Source organism: Ipomoea nil, unplaced genomic scaffold (assembly GCF_001879475.1).
Source record: "Ipomoea nil cultivar Tokyo-kokei standard unplaced genomic scaffold, Asagao_1.1 scaffold0805, whole genome shotgun sequence".
Classification (NCBI taxonomy): domain Eukaryota; kingdom Viridiplantae; phylum Streptophyta; class Magnoliopsida; order Solanales; family Convolvulaceae; genus Ipomoea; species Ipomoea nil.
The window spans coordinates 1,666,668-1,679,798 of NW_017617233.1; the positions used below are offsets into that span (position 1 = coordinate 1,666,668).

A 13,131-nucleotide genomic window follows, 5' to 3' on the forward strand; every position below is an offset into this window, starting at 1 on the left:
AGACCTGATATTGCATTTTCAGTAAACATGCTAGCTCGTTTTAGTGCTGCTCCAACCAGAAGGCATTGGAATGGCATAAAACATATCCTCAGATATTTGCAAGGTACAAAGGATCTTGGCCTTCTATTTAAAAGAAACCAAGACACCACATTAGTGGGATACGCGGATGCTGGCTTTATGTCTAATCAGCATAATGCTAGATCTCAGACTGGATATGTGTTTCTTTCTGGAGGTACTGCTATTTCATGGAAATCAGTTAAACAAACATTAGTAGCTACCTCCTCAAACCATTCTGAGATTATTGCCTTATACGAGACCTCCAAAGAATGTGTATGGTTGAGGTCATTAATACACAATATTCAAGACTCATGTGGAATAATGAATAATGGAAAGATCCCCACTGTCCTGTACGAGGACAATGCAGCATGTGTTGCACAAATGAGTAATGGATATGTTAAAGGTAATCTCACTAAACATATTACACCAAAATTCTTTTATCCACATGAACTCCAGAAGAGTGGCGAAATACGAGTCCAAAAGATCCAATCAAGTGAAAATCTAGCAGATTTATTCACTAAGTCCTTACCTACATCTACTTTTGAAAAGTATGTATATAAAATTGGTATGCGTAGATTAGGAAGGTTGTTGTCTTCAGGGGGAGCAACAACATCTTCAAAGTAATGAAATTGTTAGTCCAGAAGATTAACTCATTCACTTCGATCCAGAAGATCAAAGACATACTCTTATGATTTATACCTAAACCCAGAAGGTTTACGGTTGTACTCTTTTTCCCTTAACTGAGTTTTTTCCCACAGGGTTTTCTCAGTGTAAGGTTTTTAATGAGGCAACCGAAGCAACACATGCATTATCCATAAATCGTGTACTCTTTTCTCGACTAGGTTTTTCCCACAGGGTTTTTCTAGCGAGTTTTTAACGAGGCATGATTATGGCAAAATAATATCCAAGGGGGAGTGTTATAAATCAAAATCTTAATGGACATTATTATGATAATTTGTAACAGCTGAAACAGTTTTTGTACTTAATGAGAAGGTTACATTTGTACTCTATATATTATTGTATTCATGTACAGAAGTGAGAGACATAGCAAGGCAATAAAATTGTTCTTCTCACTTTTCTTTATCTTCTTCATACTGCTCTTTGTTTCACTGTTCCTGCGAGCTAAGGTCTGCAAAGGTTAATAACAAACTTGCAATACAACAAAAATCAACTACTTTAATATTAAAACTTTATGAGTTGTGCCTTTGTAGAATTATGTTTTGATTCTTTAAATCTTTATACAATTTACAATTCTAGATATTTTTTAGGTTAATATTTTAATATTAAATATTAAAGTATTAAATAATTTATAATTATCAAATTTTTAAAAAATTATTTTAAAAATGGGTGACTAGGTGCTAAGCGCCTCTTGCGCGCCCAAGGAATGCCTATCGATTTATGCAATCTTGCTTACGCTAGATTAATCTTAAGCATTCAAAAATCTTATGTGAGTTCAGTAGACAATTTTTGTGAGAACATATCAATGTTTAAAATCGACAGCGGCAACATGTGGATTATGTTTAAAATGGGCAAACCCCTTGTGCGCATTGGAATTTGGCCATATATTTTGAGTCATTGAGTTACCGTGATTTACACCATCCTACATGCTCATTGAGTGTGGGGAGCCATTGAGATTAGAGATTCAACCTTTTGGGATTAGAATCCCTAGAGCAGGTATATCGCGAGTTGTCTAAGCAGATTCTAGTTCGTCTTCGTCATTGACTTTGCACATAAGTTATTCATCTAATCATCTCCGCACTTCCACCAACTTATGAAGCTCAATCTCCGATTTTGAAAGTCCAATGGCCAAAACTCTAGTATGAGAAACCATAACTCCAAGATGTTGGTGGGAGTCGAATCATTACCCTCCACTAGAGTGATGACTTTAAGTCATGTAGCCTTAGTTTGAGCTAGTTTTTTTATCGACAAGGAGGTGGGATACCCCGAGAAGGAAAACTAGTTCCTTTCACTTCGAGACCAAGTAGCACAAAGGCGGTCGTTGGCAATGATCTCTTTCATACCATGTGGGCACCACTCAAGCTCGCGCCATTCCACGTTCATATTCACGCCCATATATATTTGCAAGGGCATCTGCACACTCGTTTTGCTACGCGAATGATCTTCCGGATGGATACCTTCCAGCTTTCCTTCAACCATTTACGAATGTTCTCAACGTGTTCACATATGGGGTCTCTCAACTCAAAATCACCCAAGACCCAGTTAATGACTCGCTCAGCATCCGACTGGATTTCAATATCTATTATTCCGTTTCTCGAAGCCCAGGTGAGACCTTTGGAAATGGCTTCGGCTTCCACAGGAGTAGCGTCTCCGTGGCTAGATTTTCCAATAAAACCTCTCATCCATCCACCATAAGCTTTTCTAAGGATGCCGCCATAACCAGCTTTATGAGATGAAGGCTTGACACTAGCATCCACGTTCAGTGTCCACTCATGCCCATTAGATAGGGACCAATGAGGGTTAATGGTGTTACGCTTGTACATGTTGGAACTCTTATCATGCAGATGATCAAAAGCTCGTTGAATTTTCTTGCCCGCTTCCAGAACCCATGCAATCTTCCTATTAGAGTTGATGACCTCCCCTTTAAAAATGCTATTGTTGCGCTATCTCCATATCCATCATAATACAGTCGTGAACATGGAGGGTGTATCGATATCTTCCGTACTTTTCCATAAATCATATAGTCTTAGTTTGAGCTAGTTAACTATGGACAGCCTACGGCAAATTTATCTCTTTGTGGCCCTTTATTAATTAAGATTGACAAAATTTAATGCACACTCTAATAATAGTTATGGGTTTCATCATTTAAAAAATATATACGTTGATCAATAAACAAACAAATCCAAAATCCTATCGGGGTGAAACTGAAAATATCACAGAAGTAATGTGGTGTAAAATATAATATCCAAAAAGAAGAAGTACTGACCTAAAAGATCGGAGAACATGCCTTTACCAAATTCCTGCTTCTTTGAATCATTCTCCTAGGGAGCTCTCTCTACAAACGACCGGTGTTGGACTCGCAGTGTCGTCGTGGATTTCTTATACCCTTTTTCTCGATCGGAAGCTTCCAAGTTTCATCCAAGATTACAAGGTTCCCCTCTGTCTCTCATTTGCATTTTTCCTCGTAAAATTTCTTCTTGTGTTGCTAATTCGGTTTATTCCAAGATCAATTCCCTTTTCCTGTTGTAATTACTTTTTATAGTTGAGATTCAATCAATTCTAGTGGCATTGCAATTGCGCTTAAGCTCTGGTGTGAATTGTTTATTATTGATGTTTTGACTGTAATATTGATATGATTTTCTGCTAAATGTTGCTTTTCCTGCATTCATTTGCTAAAGAATAAAGATGATCTTCTGCTTTGGTGTTTTTTCCTAGTAATTAAACATAGAATTTTGGTATTTGATCTGCTAAAGACCAATTTCACAGTTGGCTTTGGACTAAAAAAGGTTTCTTGGGCTGTTGGGCATAATGTGTGCTTCCCAGCAGGAGAAAGTAGTATATTTGCATCTCTAGTTATATACTTGTAGCATACTGGTAATATTTCATCATTTTTCTTTATCATGTGTATGATGGTTGTATATACAATTGAGGTTTTGTATGAGTTAGATTATCACTGAAAGGGTCAAGTCTCGAATAGTGAATATTGATAACCGGGCTGGCTCATGAAATTGGATCTTTAAATATGAAGTTGCTGAATTAAACTTCAAAATCGTTGATATCAGTATCTGGTAAAGAGCATTTTCTTCCTTAGATGATTTTCCTGATATTGCTTTCCGGTTTCTTATGTCAATTATATGGATAGTTGGATACCATGTGAAAGTCATTACGCACTAAAGGTCTGAACTTTAAGCTTTTATTTGAACCTTAAAGAGTCACTTTGTATCAGTTTAATTTCCAGGCAATTCAAAGTACCACACGAGTTGGATTCATTTGGTTGTTTTTGTTGTTGTCAGTAATTCTAGTTATCCTCGTTGCCCATTCTAACTTACTAAGTTCATGTTTGTAGCTAGAAAAGCTGGGATGGCGGGAGAGGATGGTATTGATATGTCAGCTCTGAAGTCCGAATTGACCGAAACTGATATTAATTGGAAACAAGAAATGGAAAAGAGCCAGTGCGAGGTGGATGCATTGCAAGCAAAACTTTTCGAGGTAAAAGATTGCACAAAGGATTCAGAAGAAGATGGAAAGAAGGAGTTAGATGTTCTCTGGCGAAGAGTCAGAACTGCTGCAACATTGATGACACACTTGAAAGTAAAAGCTAGAGTCCTTGCTGTTCCTCATTTGGCCCATATGATATGTGGTATCAAACAACTAGATGGAACGGGACTTGTTGACAGAAATGGCATTCCATTGCCGGGCTGGTCTAGGGATGTAGATCTACCCGCTTTTGATGATTCAGATGAGGAAGCATGGATTAAACATTCTAGTGAACAAGGTTCTCTCCATGATCAAGATGGAGCTTATATTACTGAATTACTGAGGTGTGTACAGACAGTTACAGACGTTATGGAAAATCTTGTTAAGAGGGTTATACTGGCTGAATCGGAGACTGCTGTTGAGAAGAAGAAGGTGACTGTAGGTGAGGAAGAGATTAGAAAGAAGGCACTCGAAATTGAAAACATGTCTATTAAGTTAGAAGAGATGGAAAGATTTGCAATGGGTACAAACTGTATCTTAAATGAGATGCGCCAGAGAGTTGAAGATTTAGTTGAAGAAACATCTCAACAGAGGCAAAGAGCTGCAGAAAATGAGCAAGAGCTTTGTCGTGTTAAGCGAGACTTTGAATCTCTGAAGACGTATGTTAATAGTCTTATTAGTGTGAGAGAAACACTCCTCTCATCAGAAAAGCAGTTTCAGACAATTGAAAGGCTCTTTGAACGGTTAGTTATAACACACACTCACATACGCATTTATGTCTATCATGAACCATTGACTAATAATATCATTATGTTTTATTAGTATCAATCAGTGTGATTGATTCTGAAACCAAAGCATAATGTTAAAAGTTGTATCCTAATGGTAGTTCTTGGATACACAAACTAAGTAGATGCATAGCTTAAGGAACTTAAAGTTAATTCAATTATTGGGTCATCGTATTCCCAGTGGATCTGTATAGAGCATAGAGTAGATGTAGCCATATATTCACTTGAAATATGTGATAGCCGCCCTAAAATAACCTTTTTTTCCTTGGAAACTCTATTTGTAGAATTTCCACATTATCGCATACTCCCTATGTTTTTAGTTGGGTAACCATTATCAATTGAAATGCTTGAAGAAATAAATAAATATTGATAGCATTCTACTGGCTAGTGTTTGCATTTTCCAATGATCTAAAGAGAAAATTACTTCTGGAATAATTATTTAGTACAGATCTTGTGATAACTTTAGAATTAGTTGCATGCAACTTGCTCTCTTGCAAAATTTTAACAAAGCATAATTGCAATTGTCACTTAAATGTCGTTCTTGATAGCAAATTCTGCGAATTTGTGGTTTCTTTTGCTTGATGTGAATCAGGCTGGTTGAGAAAACAACTCAGTTGGAGAGTGAGAAGATGCAAAAAGAGGCCGAAGTACAGAAGCTTATGGAAGAGAATGTGAAGTTAACTGCTTTACTTGACAAGAAAGAGGCCCAACTCCTAGCAATGAATGAACAATGCAAGGTTATGGCACTGAGTGCTTCTAATATCTAGTTTGACATGCTTATACAGATGCCATCTTTATCACATTGACCTCACCTTAACACCTGTTATCCTTCCAGAAGATTAAGGTGAGTTTAGCAGATGAATTCTGTTTTGGCTTCTGTTCTTGACTACAATCCAAGAGAACCCATTGCCTGTAATTGTGCTGTATTGGCTCATTGAGCGAAGTAATCCCATTAACTAGACACAATTGTACTTAAATCTAATAGAAAATGTTGTTGCATCAAGTTTGGTTTCAAGTCATCATTTTGGCATCTTTGGGCACACGTTTGATTTGAAATTCTCTTACACTAATAGTGATTTTGCATGCAAAGTCTCCCTGACTGCATGGCTTGATTGTTCAGCGCCTCGCTTTTATCATGTTTCATGCTCTATAAAAATATTAGAATATTCAGACTTGATAGTTTGTAACAGTTTGAATGTCTGTCTGTTTAATATGTAGTTCTTTAGTGAAAATAAACTTATTCACCTCCTTGAACCCGTTTTGGAACATTGATAGGCCTGCATTCATCTTAATTCCCTGAATCCCGTATGATGTTAAACCTTGACCAGGATCCTATGAAACTGCATAATTGTTTCCTGTCCTAATCAGTGACCGAAATGGTTTCACGAAGTAAACTACTGCTTGAACGTTGTTGAAAGGACATTGTATTACCGTATACTATCCTTTCGTTGTTAGTGCATTAATGCATTATCATCTAGATAGAGACGCAAGTATTCTTGTATGGCCTTCACTCTTCAGCACACAGTTTGTGAAAGCGAGAGTAACATGGTTTCACATGCTAGTTCAAGATAAATGGTGGTTTATCAACTTGTGAAAACGCCATTTATTCCATTGAAGGCCAGTGACAAGAGGACATTCTTATCCAATTGTCTTCTTCACTCATTTACTTTTCCCAGTCTAAACCATTCTTTCCATTTCTAGCATGCCCAATGAAGCCAACCAAACATGAAGTCTTGACTGGAATTGAGAAAAATCTATGTACCATGTTTAGGTGTGCTGGATGGATGAGCTGTACAACTGTACAAGTCTCCATGTTGCTTTTTTCATTATATTCTGTGTTTTTTTTTTTTTTTTTTTTTTTTTTTTTTTTTTTTTTTTTTTTTTTTTTTTTTTTTTGTGGGTTCTTGACATATATAGCTAAGATGTGCTGAACTTGTTGTTGGGAAGGGAAAGTAGAACACAAGAAGGCAGCTCTCCTGGCCTTAGAACATGGGAATGCCATTCTTTTTTTAACCTGTCATCTGACACCAGAGAGGTCAAGCCGCAACTCTTGTGGTGCTTGTTCTCTTTTAGTAATAGCCTGTCTACTTAACAACACATTCCTCTTTCATCTTTCAGCTTGCTTGCTATATGTCTGCTTTGTCCTGCTTTCATATTTATTGTTCTTTTTTTTTCTTTTCGGTGACGTGGGAAACCAGCAGCTATTACTCGAGAGTGTGTTAATCTCGTCTTGTGATTCTGGTCAACAAAGAATTACAAGGAGATAAATCAGTTTAGGTTGTTCATAACTAATTGGTTTGCCAAAGGACCCTGTGATCTAGTGGCACTAAGTTGTTCTCCTATATGGGAGATTGTGGGTGTGTTCGAGCCTCAGTGGATGCAGTTTATAAACAGATACTGTATTGTAACAGAGTTAGTAGTACTCAAAAAAAAGGGAGTCAAACTTGTAACTCTTGTAATTATCACGCCAATAGTCTAACCAACTTGATTAGGGTTATCTGTATTTATTATAATTTTTATTTTTTATTTTATGTTGTTGGATTTTGACTTGCTGGCGCCTGGCCACATGGCAGGTTCTTCAAATTTTAGACAATCATATTTATCTTCTTATATTACATTATATATTGCAACATAAGACCCCCCCCCCCCACCCCAAACGGCCGGACCACCCAACCCACCACCTCCCCTAGGTCGGCCGCCGTCCCGGGGCAGCTGCCCTATCAAGTTGGTTGTTTTAAGAAGAAAGCCTAAACCTTAACGGATAAGGTTAGGTTTTTTATGAAAAAAAATGATATGATTAAGAAAGGGAAGGTGGTACGTAGATATGTTACGTATATGTACTTGAAATATACGGTTATACACTTAGTACTTGAAATTTTATATCATGCTGAAATTCTATATAAATAAAATATTTAAATATATAATGTTCATATGATAAGAAAAACTAAAAATTAATTTTCGCCGTCTATTTTATCAAACCTAATAGAACGACTAAAGAGAAAATAAATTTACAGTGATATTTTGGTAATCTTTTTTAACATTTAAAGTGCACTTTCAAATACTATACAATGTATTTTTTGCTAATTTAAAAGTGTAATATACTTACAGTTTGTTTGATTTCTAATTGTTGATCGTATTCACTTTTCATCCCTAGAGCGTAAATAAATATGACCAGGCCACCTCCCAAGATTTTCTACCCTCTTTCTGCAAGTTAAAAATGTTTGACTCCAAAAATGTGTGTACTAGCTGATATGAAGTCTGAAAAGGTGGAAAAAGAAAGGTAGAGTTCATGAAAATTTAAAAATAAAAAATAAAAATAAATTGAAGAGGGCGAAAGTGATGCAACGTTGAAAGGGTGAAGGGTCCATGAACAATTGAACATGAACCATACAACTTGACTTTTACCACAAACTTAATCATGATTAGTTTAGTGATATTCTAATGTCATTGACTTTGTTAACCCACTTTTTAAATACGATCCACTCATTGTTTACGACTCGCTGCATGTCAAATTTTACATCATTAGTGGTCCCAACCCTTTTAGCCTACATTCAACTCTATGTAATTTATTACTAAATTATTAATAATTACTTTTATTTTACTAAAAAAATACACAATCACTACTGAAATATATGTCCTGATAAAATTCACCTTATAACCCTAATCGGTAAATGACTATAAAAAAGTCAGGCTCGCCTTATAATTTTAACTGGCAAAGGATCCTAAATCAGACTAAGTTGTTCATACTGACCGCTCAAACTAAGAAGGTTAGTACATTGTCCCACTAGATAAAATCTTATAATTATCAAATTAACAATAATTTAACCAACTCAACTAAGATTATTATTACTACTACTACTACAATTGATCGAGCCCTAACTTTGGTGTTTGCTCTTGATATCTATATTATTCTATTAATCTATTTACAATATTAAAAAATTATTTTAGGAAGATTAAGGTGGTTTGACCTACATATAGCTAGGTTGATGATAAATTAGTGGCTTATGTATAGGAGTTGAGAATTATTATTAGGAGTAATAATATAAATATCTCAAATAATCCCATCCAAAAAGCAACCAAATTGTACGTACAATAATTAATCTTAGCTTGTGATGGTGGGGAACAATTGTACGATTTCAAATAGTGGATCAAAACAATGAGTTGACTGCAAATTATTCAGTAAGCATGGATAAATTTTTATTTTTCAGTATACTAAAAATTCATTTTAGTTGTATACTAAAAATAAAGTTATAATACACAAAAATTAAAATTTTCAAAATAACATATAATACACTAAAAATGAACTTGTATATCATTAGTCTATTTTACGATATAATTTATGATCCAAGTATAATGATTGATGAGTTGATAACGGATCATTAAGGTTAAGAACCATGAGGGAGAAAAATAGTAATAATAGCCTCAGGGTTAGCTCAGATGGTCAGTAGGTGGAGTGCTCATTGTTCGTAGTAGTGTACAAGCTAGGGTTTGACTAAATGATTGTTTGCACTGCTCGCAATTTACGTCTTCCAACGACAGCTAGGGTTTGACTAGAGGACTGTCTGCACCGCTTGCAATTTACGTCTTCCAACGACTATACAAGTGAGGTCTTGGGGGTCAAAGATTTAATCTGATCGTATGCCGCTCCACCGTTTATTCATGATGTTCTCGTTTTGGATTCAATGAATTAAGTTCGTTCTTTTTTCAAAAAAAATAAATAAATAGTAATAATATTAATAATAACAAAACAAATCAACCAATGTTGAGCACGAACCAACTTGAATCACTAAAAGTGGTTGCTTTTTCCGACATGTTTCCGACGTTTTCTGTTTCGTTTTCTTCTCCATAATCCAACGCTGCCCACTACTGCCCACCCGCCACTTAATCTCAATTATTGTTAAGAGTTTTTTTTTTCCTTCTTTATTTATGGAATTAATTAAAAGATATATGTAAAATTATTGTGGGTTTATATGTAATAAAAGAAAATATTATTATCATAGTGAAATAGTAATAATATTTATTATTATGAATGGAAAAGGACAATGGGGTAATAGGCTTATTCTTGGCCAACCTTTAGATGTGATGATGAGACATCAACTTCAGTTGGATGTTGTCAAGGCAGATATCTGAAGACTTAGACTATAGGTTTGTAGTCAGTTCTAATGTTCTTTTGTGTTGGTTTATTTAATTTAGTTATTTTTATGTTTTTTAAATATTTTGAAAAAAATGTTAAATAGACAATTAAATTTGATTCGGATTTAAGATGAACTCCGTTTCAATCACTTGAGATGAAGTTTCTCTGGTTGCTTGTGACGAAACTTAATCTAAGGTTTGCTAGAGGAGCAAAGGTGTTAGACGGTGATGGTGGGCAAGAAAAAAATGAAAAAAAAAAACAAAAACAAAAAGTAGTTTGAATTTTTTTAACAAATAAGTCATACAAAAAATAACTCATTAGCTATACTGAAAAAAAAAAATTAAATTTAAGTTGACATGTAAGATGATATATTATCTTTGAACTTACAACTCAACGTATTAGGTAGGGTATTAAATTACAAGGAGTTGAATGGCTATTTGATACAATTAGTCAAATACACGATTTTGACTTGTTTGAGGGGTAAATTACACTTTGTTTTTAGTTCAAAATCTAATTGTATTTTTGTGTGCAGTTTAATGGTTTATTTAGGATCAGGTGCAAAGATTTCTTAGGTGAAAAATGCGCATAAATCTCAGCCATTCATTTAGTCAAGATCAACTGCTCTTTAAAATAAAATTTGACATCTACGATCTTAAAAAATGTGCACTAGAAGGCACACCAAAGTACACGTACTGAAAGGCCCAACGATGTGCACTAGAAGGCAACAATGTGCACTACAAAGCACAAAAATGTGCAATCGAAACAATTATGATACCAAAAAAGGACTTATTCAACTTTAGTGTTATTAAAGTAATTATGTACCCTCACAAATCCTTTGTATATTTTGATATGTCTAACTCACAAAATTCATTAGAAATATAGTTATTAAAAGACTAAATTCAATCAGCGAAGGCAAAAATTGTGCACAGGAAGACACAACAATGTGCACTGGAACTCTGGAAGGCAACAATGTGCACTACAAGACACAAAGATGTGCAATCGAAGCAATTATGATACCAAAAAGGGAAGTTATTCAATTTCAGTGTAATTGAAGTAATTATCCTCATAAATCCTTTGTACATGGCAAAATTGTGCCATTGTGCTCTGGAAGGCACAACAATGTGCACTCGAAGAAAGAAAAATTTACACCGGAAGAAATAAATGCACTGAAAGACAAAAAAAATTAAAAATTAACTTACATAAAATTATCATAATGTCATCGCATTTTTTATTATTATTAAATATCTTCATTCTAGATTCTTGATCCGGACTGAATCAATAAATAAGATTAAATCCTATTTTTCACTTAATCAATCTTTCCCATATAAGCGTTATCTCTCTCTATCTATATAGTGAAAATAAAATTACAATTGCATTATAAAATATCACTTTCCTTTTTATTTATAATAGTTGATATTTTTAGTACTTGATATTATAAAATGTTTCACCAAATGTATGTAATCATATAAACTTCTTTGGATGGACATTTCAAGTACATGTGTTTTTATTTATTTAATTATTTAATTAGATTGATTAGATCTAAAACCTCACCCACAAACCAATCATCTAACAATTTCCCAATTAATTATTGCTAACGGTTGGTTTATAATGCTTAGAAATTAGAGGATCGGAATCACACTTCTAAGTTCTAGCAAGGAGAATAGTTTTGCTACCTAGCTTCTTTTTAAAAAATGACCACGAGATACCTGACTTGAAATTTTTTTTATATCATATATTGGATATTAATTTTTTACTTAAAAAAATCATATACTCCATATTTTACTTTATGATGATATTTAAATAATGAATGTGTATAAATAATAATTCATTTTTAAGATAAATCATTAAAATTTAATAGCAAGTCAAAATGAAATGACATATCTGACTAGCCCACACTGGAGCCTGATCTAGTGATCTTCACTCATTCAATTAATCAATTAATAATTTAATATAGTACAAAATTCATTTAGATAGATTGAAGAGCTGCCCATAATTTTTAAACCCATTTTGACCTGCTCAAGAGCCACACATCCCCCACTTATAGCAGTTATGCAACATATATATATATATATATATATATATATATATATATATATATATATATATATATATATATAAAACCTTTGTAAATCAGTCTAGATTATCGATTGTTGACTAGTTCTAGCCAAGAAGCTCAATCGACAGTTCTCATGGCCTTTCAAACTTAGAACCTTGTGTACGAAAAGTCTTTTTCACCCTCAATCTGTAATATACCAAAATCAAAAATCAAGGAAGAGATACTATAATGTTTCATGAGTGCTAATTCGATGATCATATTTTGTGACTTGTAAAATTGTACTTTTCTCTATTTTAATATTTAATTTGATTTAATCTAAAATAATATATCATAGGTTAACAACTAACAAACATTATTAAAGTAGAAATACTAAAAAAAAAAAGGAAATTAAAAAAGAAGTTATGTATGCACCTGAACATGTTGGCTGAAACATTTTTAAATAACAATGAAGACAGAAAATTATAACTACCTGCCCCCAACTTAATTAATTAAACATACATTTGAAGTATAATAAATACATTACATATTGACAAAGATATGACTAGATTTTAAAAATATTTTGTGAATTGCCCACTGCCCAAAGGCAAAATTCTTGCTCTCGGGGCCCTCACAAGTCATAGTCCACCCCAACAGGATAGTAAAAAGGATAAATCACAGCGACTCAATATTCATTAAGTGTAAGGACTTGTACGTGGTGTCCACCACACATTGGGTGTAACTCCAACATTATGATATGATAATATACCATGTAGAAAGACAGAAACCATTTGGCCAGTCCCCTACCTGGTCTCTTAGTGCGCTGACTGTTGGGATGAGGAATTAGTCTTCTAGCTGTTGGCTGTCGGCGGGAGGCAGGAACCCTACCTAGCCTCTTAGTGCGCTGACTGTTGGGATGAGGGATTGGTCTTCTAGTTGTCGGCTGTTGGTGGGAGGCAGGAACCAAC

The 13,131-nt window shown here is 34.4% G+C and overlaps 2 protein-coding genes across 3 annotated transcripts; one reads left to right on the forward strand and one right to left on the reverse strand.

Annotated features, from left to right (window-relative positions):
- Nucleotides 1-1,051: 1,051 nt before the first annotated feature.
- On the reverse strand, nt 1,052-2,558 carry LOC109177561. The gene is made up of 2 exons (XM_019326948.1): nt 2,193-2,558; nt 1,052-1,186 (listed from the first exon to the last, which is right to left on the reverse strand). Exons 1-2 carry the CDS (start codon nt 2,556-2,558, stop codon nt 1,052-1,054), a joined length of 501 nt encoding a protein of 166 aa, XP_019182493.1.
- A 477-nt stretch (nt 2,559-3,035) lies between these two features.
- LOC109177953 (golgin candidate 5-like) lies at nt 3,036-6,016 on the forward strand. Of its 2 annotated transcripts, none has more exons than XM_019327467.1 (3): nt 3,036-3,166; nt 4,086-4,955; nt 5,590-6,016. In XM_019327467.1, exons 2-3 carry the CDS (start codon nt 4,096-4,098, stop codon nt 5,762-5,764), a joined length of 1,035 nt encoding a protein of 344 aa, XP_019183012.1. In that variant the 5' UTR covers nt 3,036-3,166; nt 4,086-4,095; the 3' UTR covers nt 5,765-6,016. The 2 variants fall into 2 exon arrangements, with proteins under 2 accessions (XP_019183012.1, XP_019183011.1); XM_019327466.1 differs by having other exon boundaries at nt 3,037-3,166; nt 4,082-4,955.
- The last annotated feature ends 7,115 nt before the right edge of the window (nt 6,017-13,131 follow it).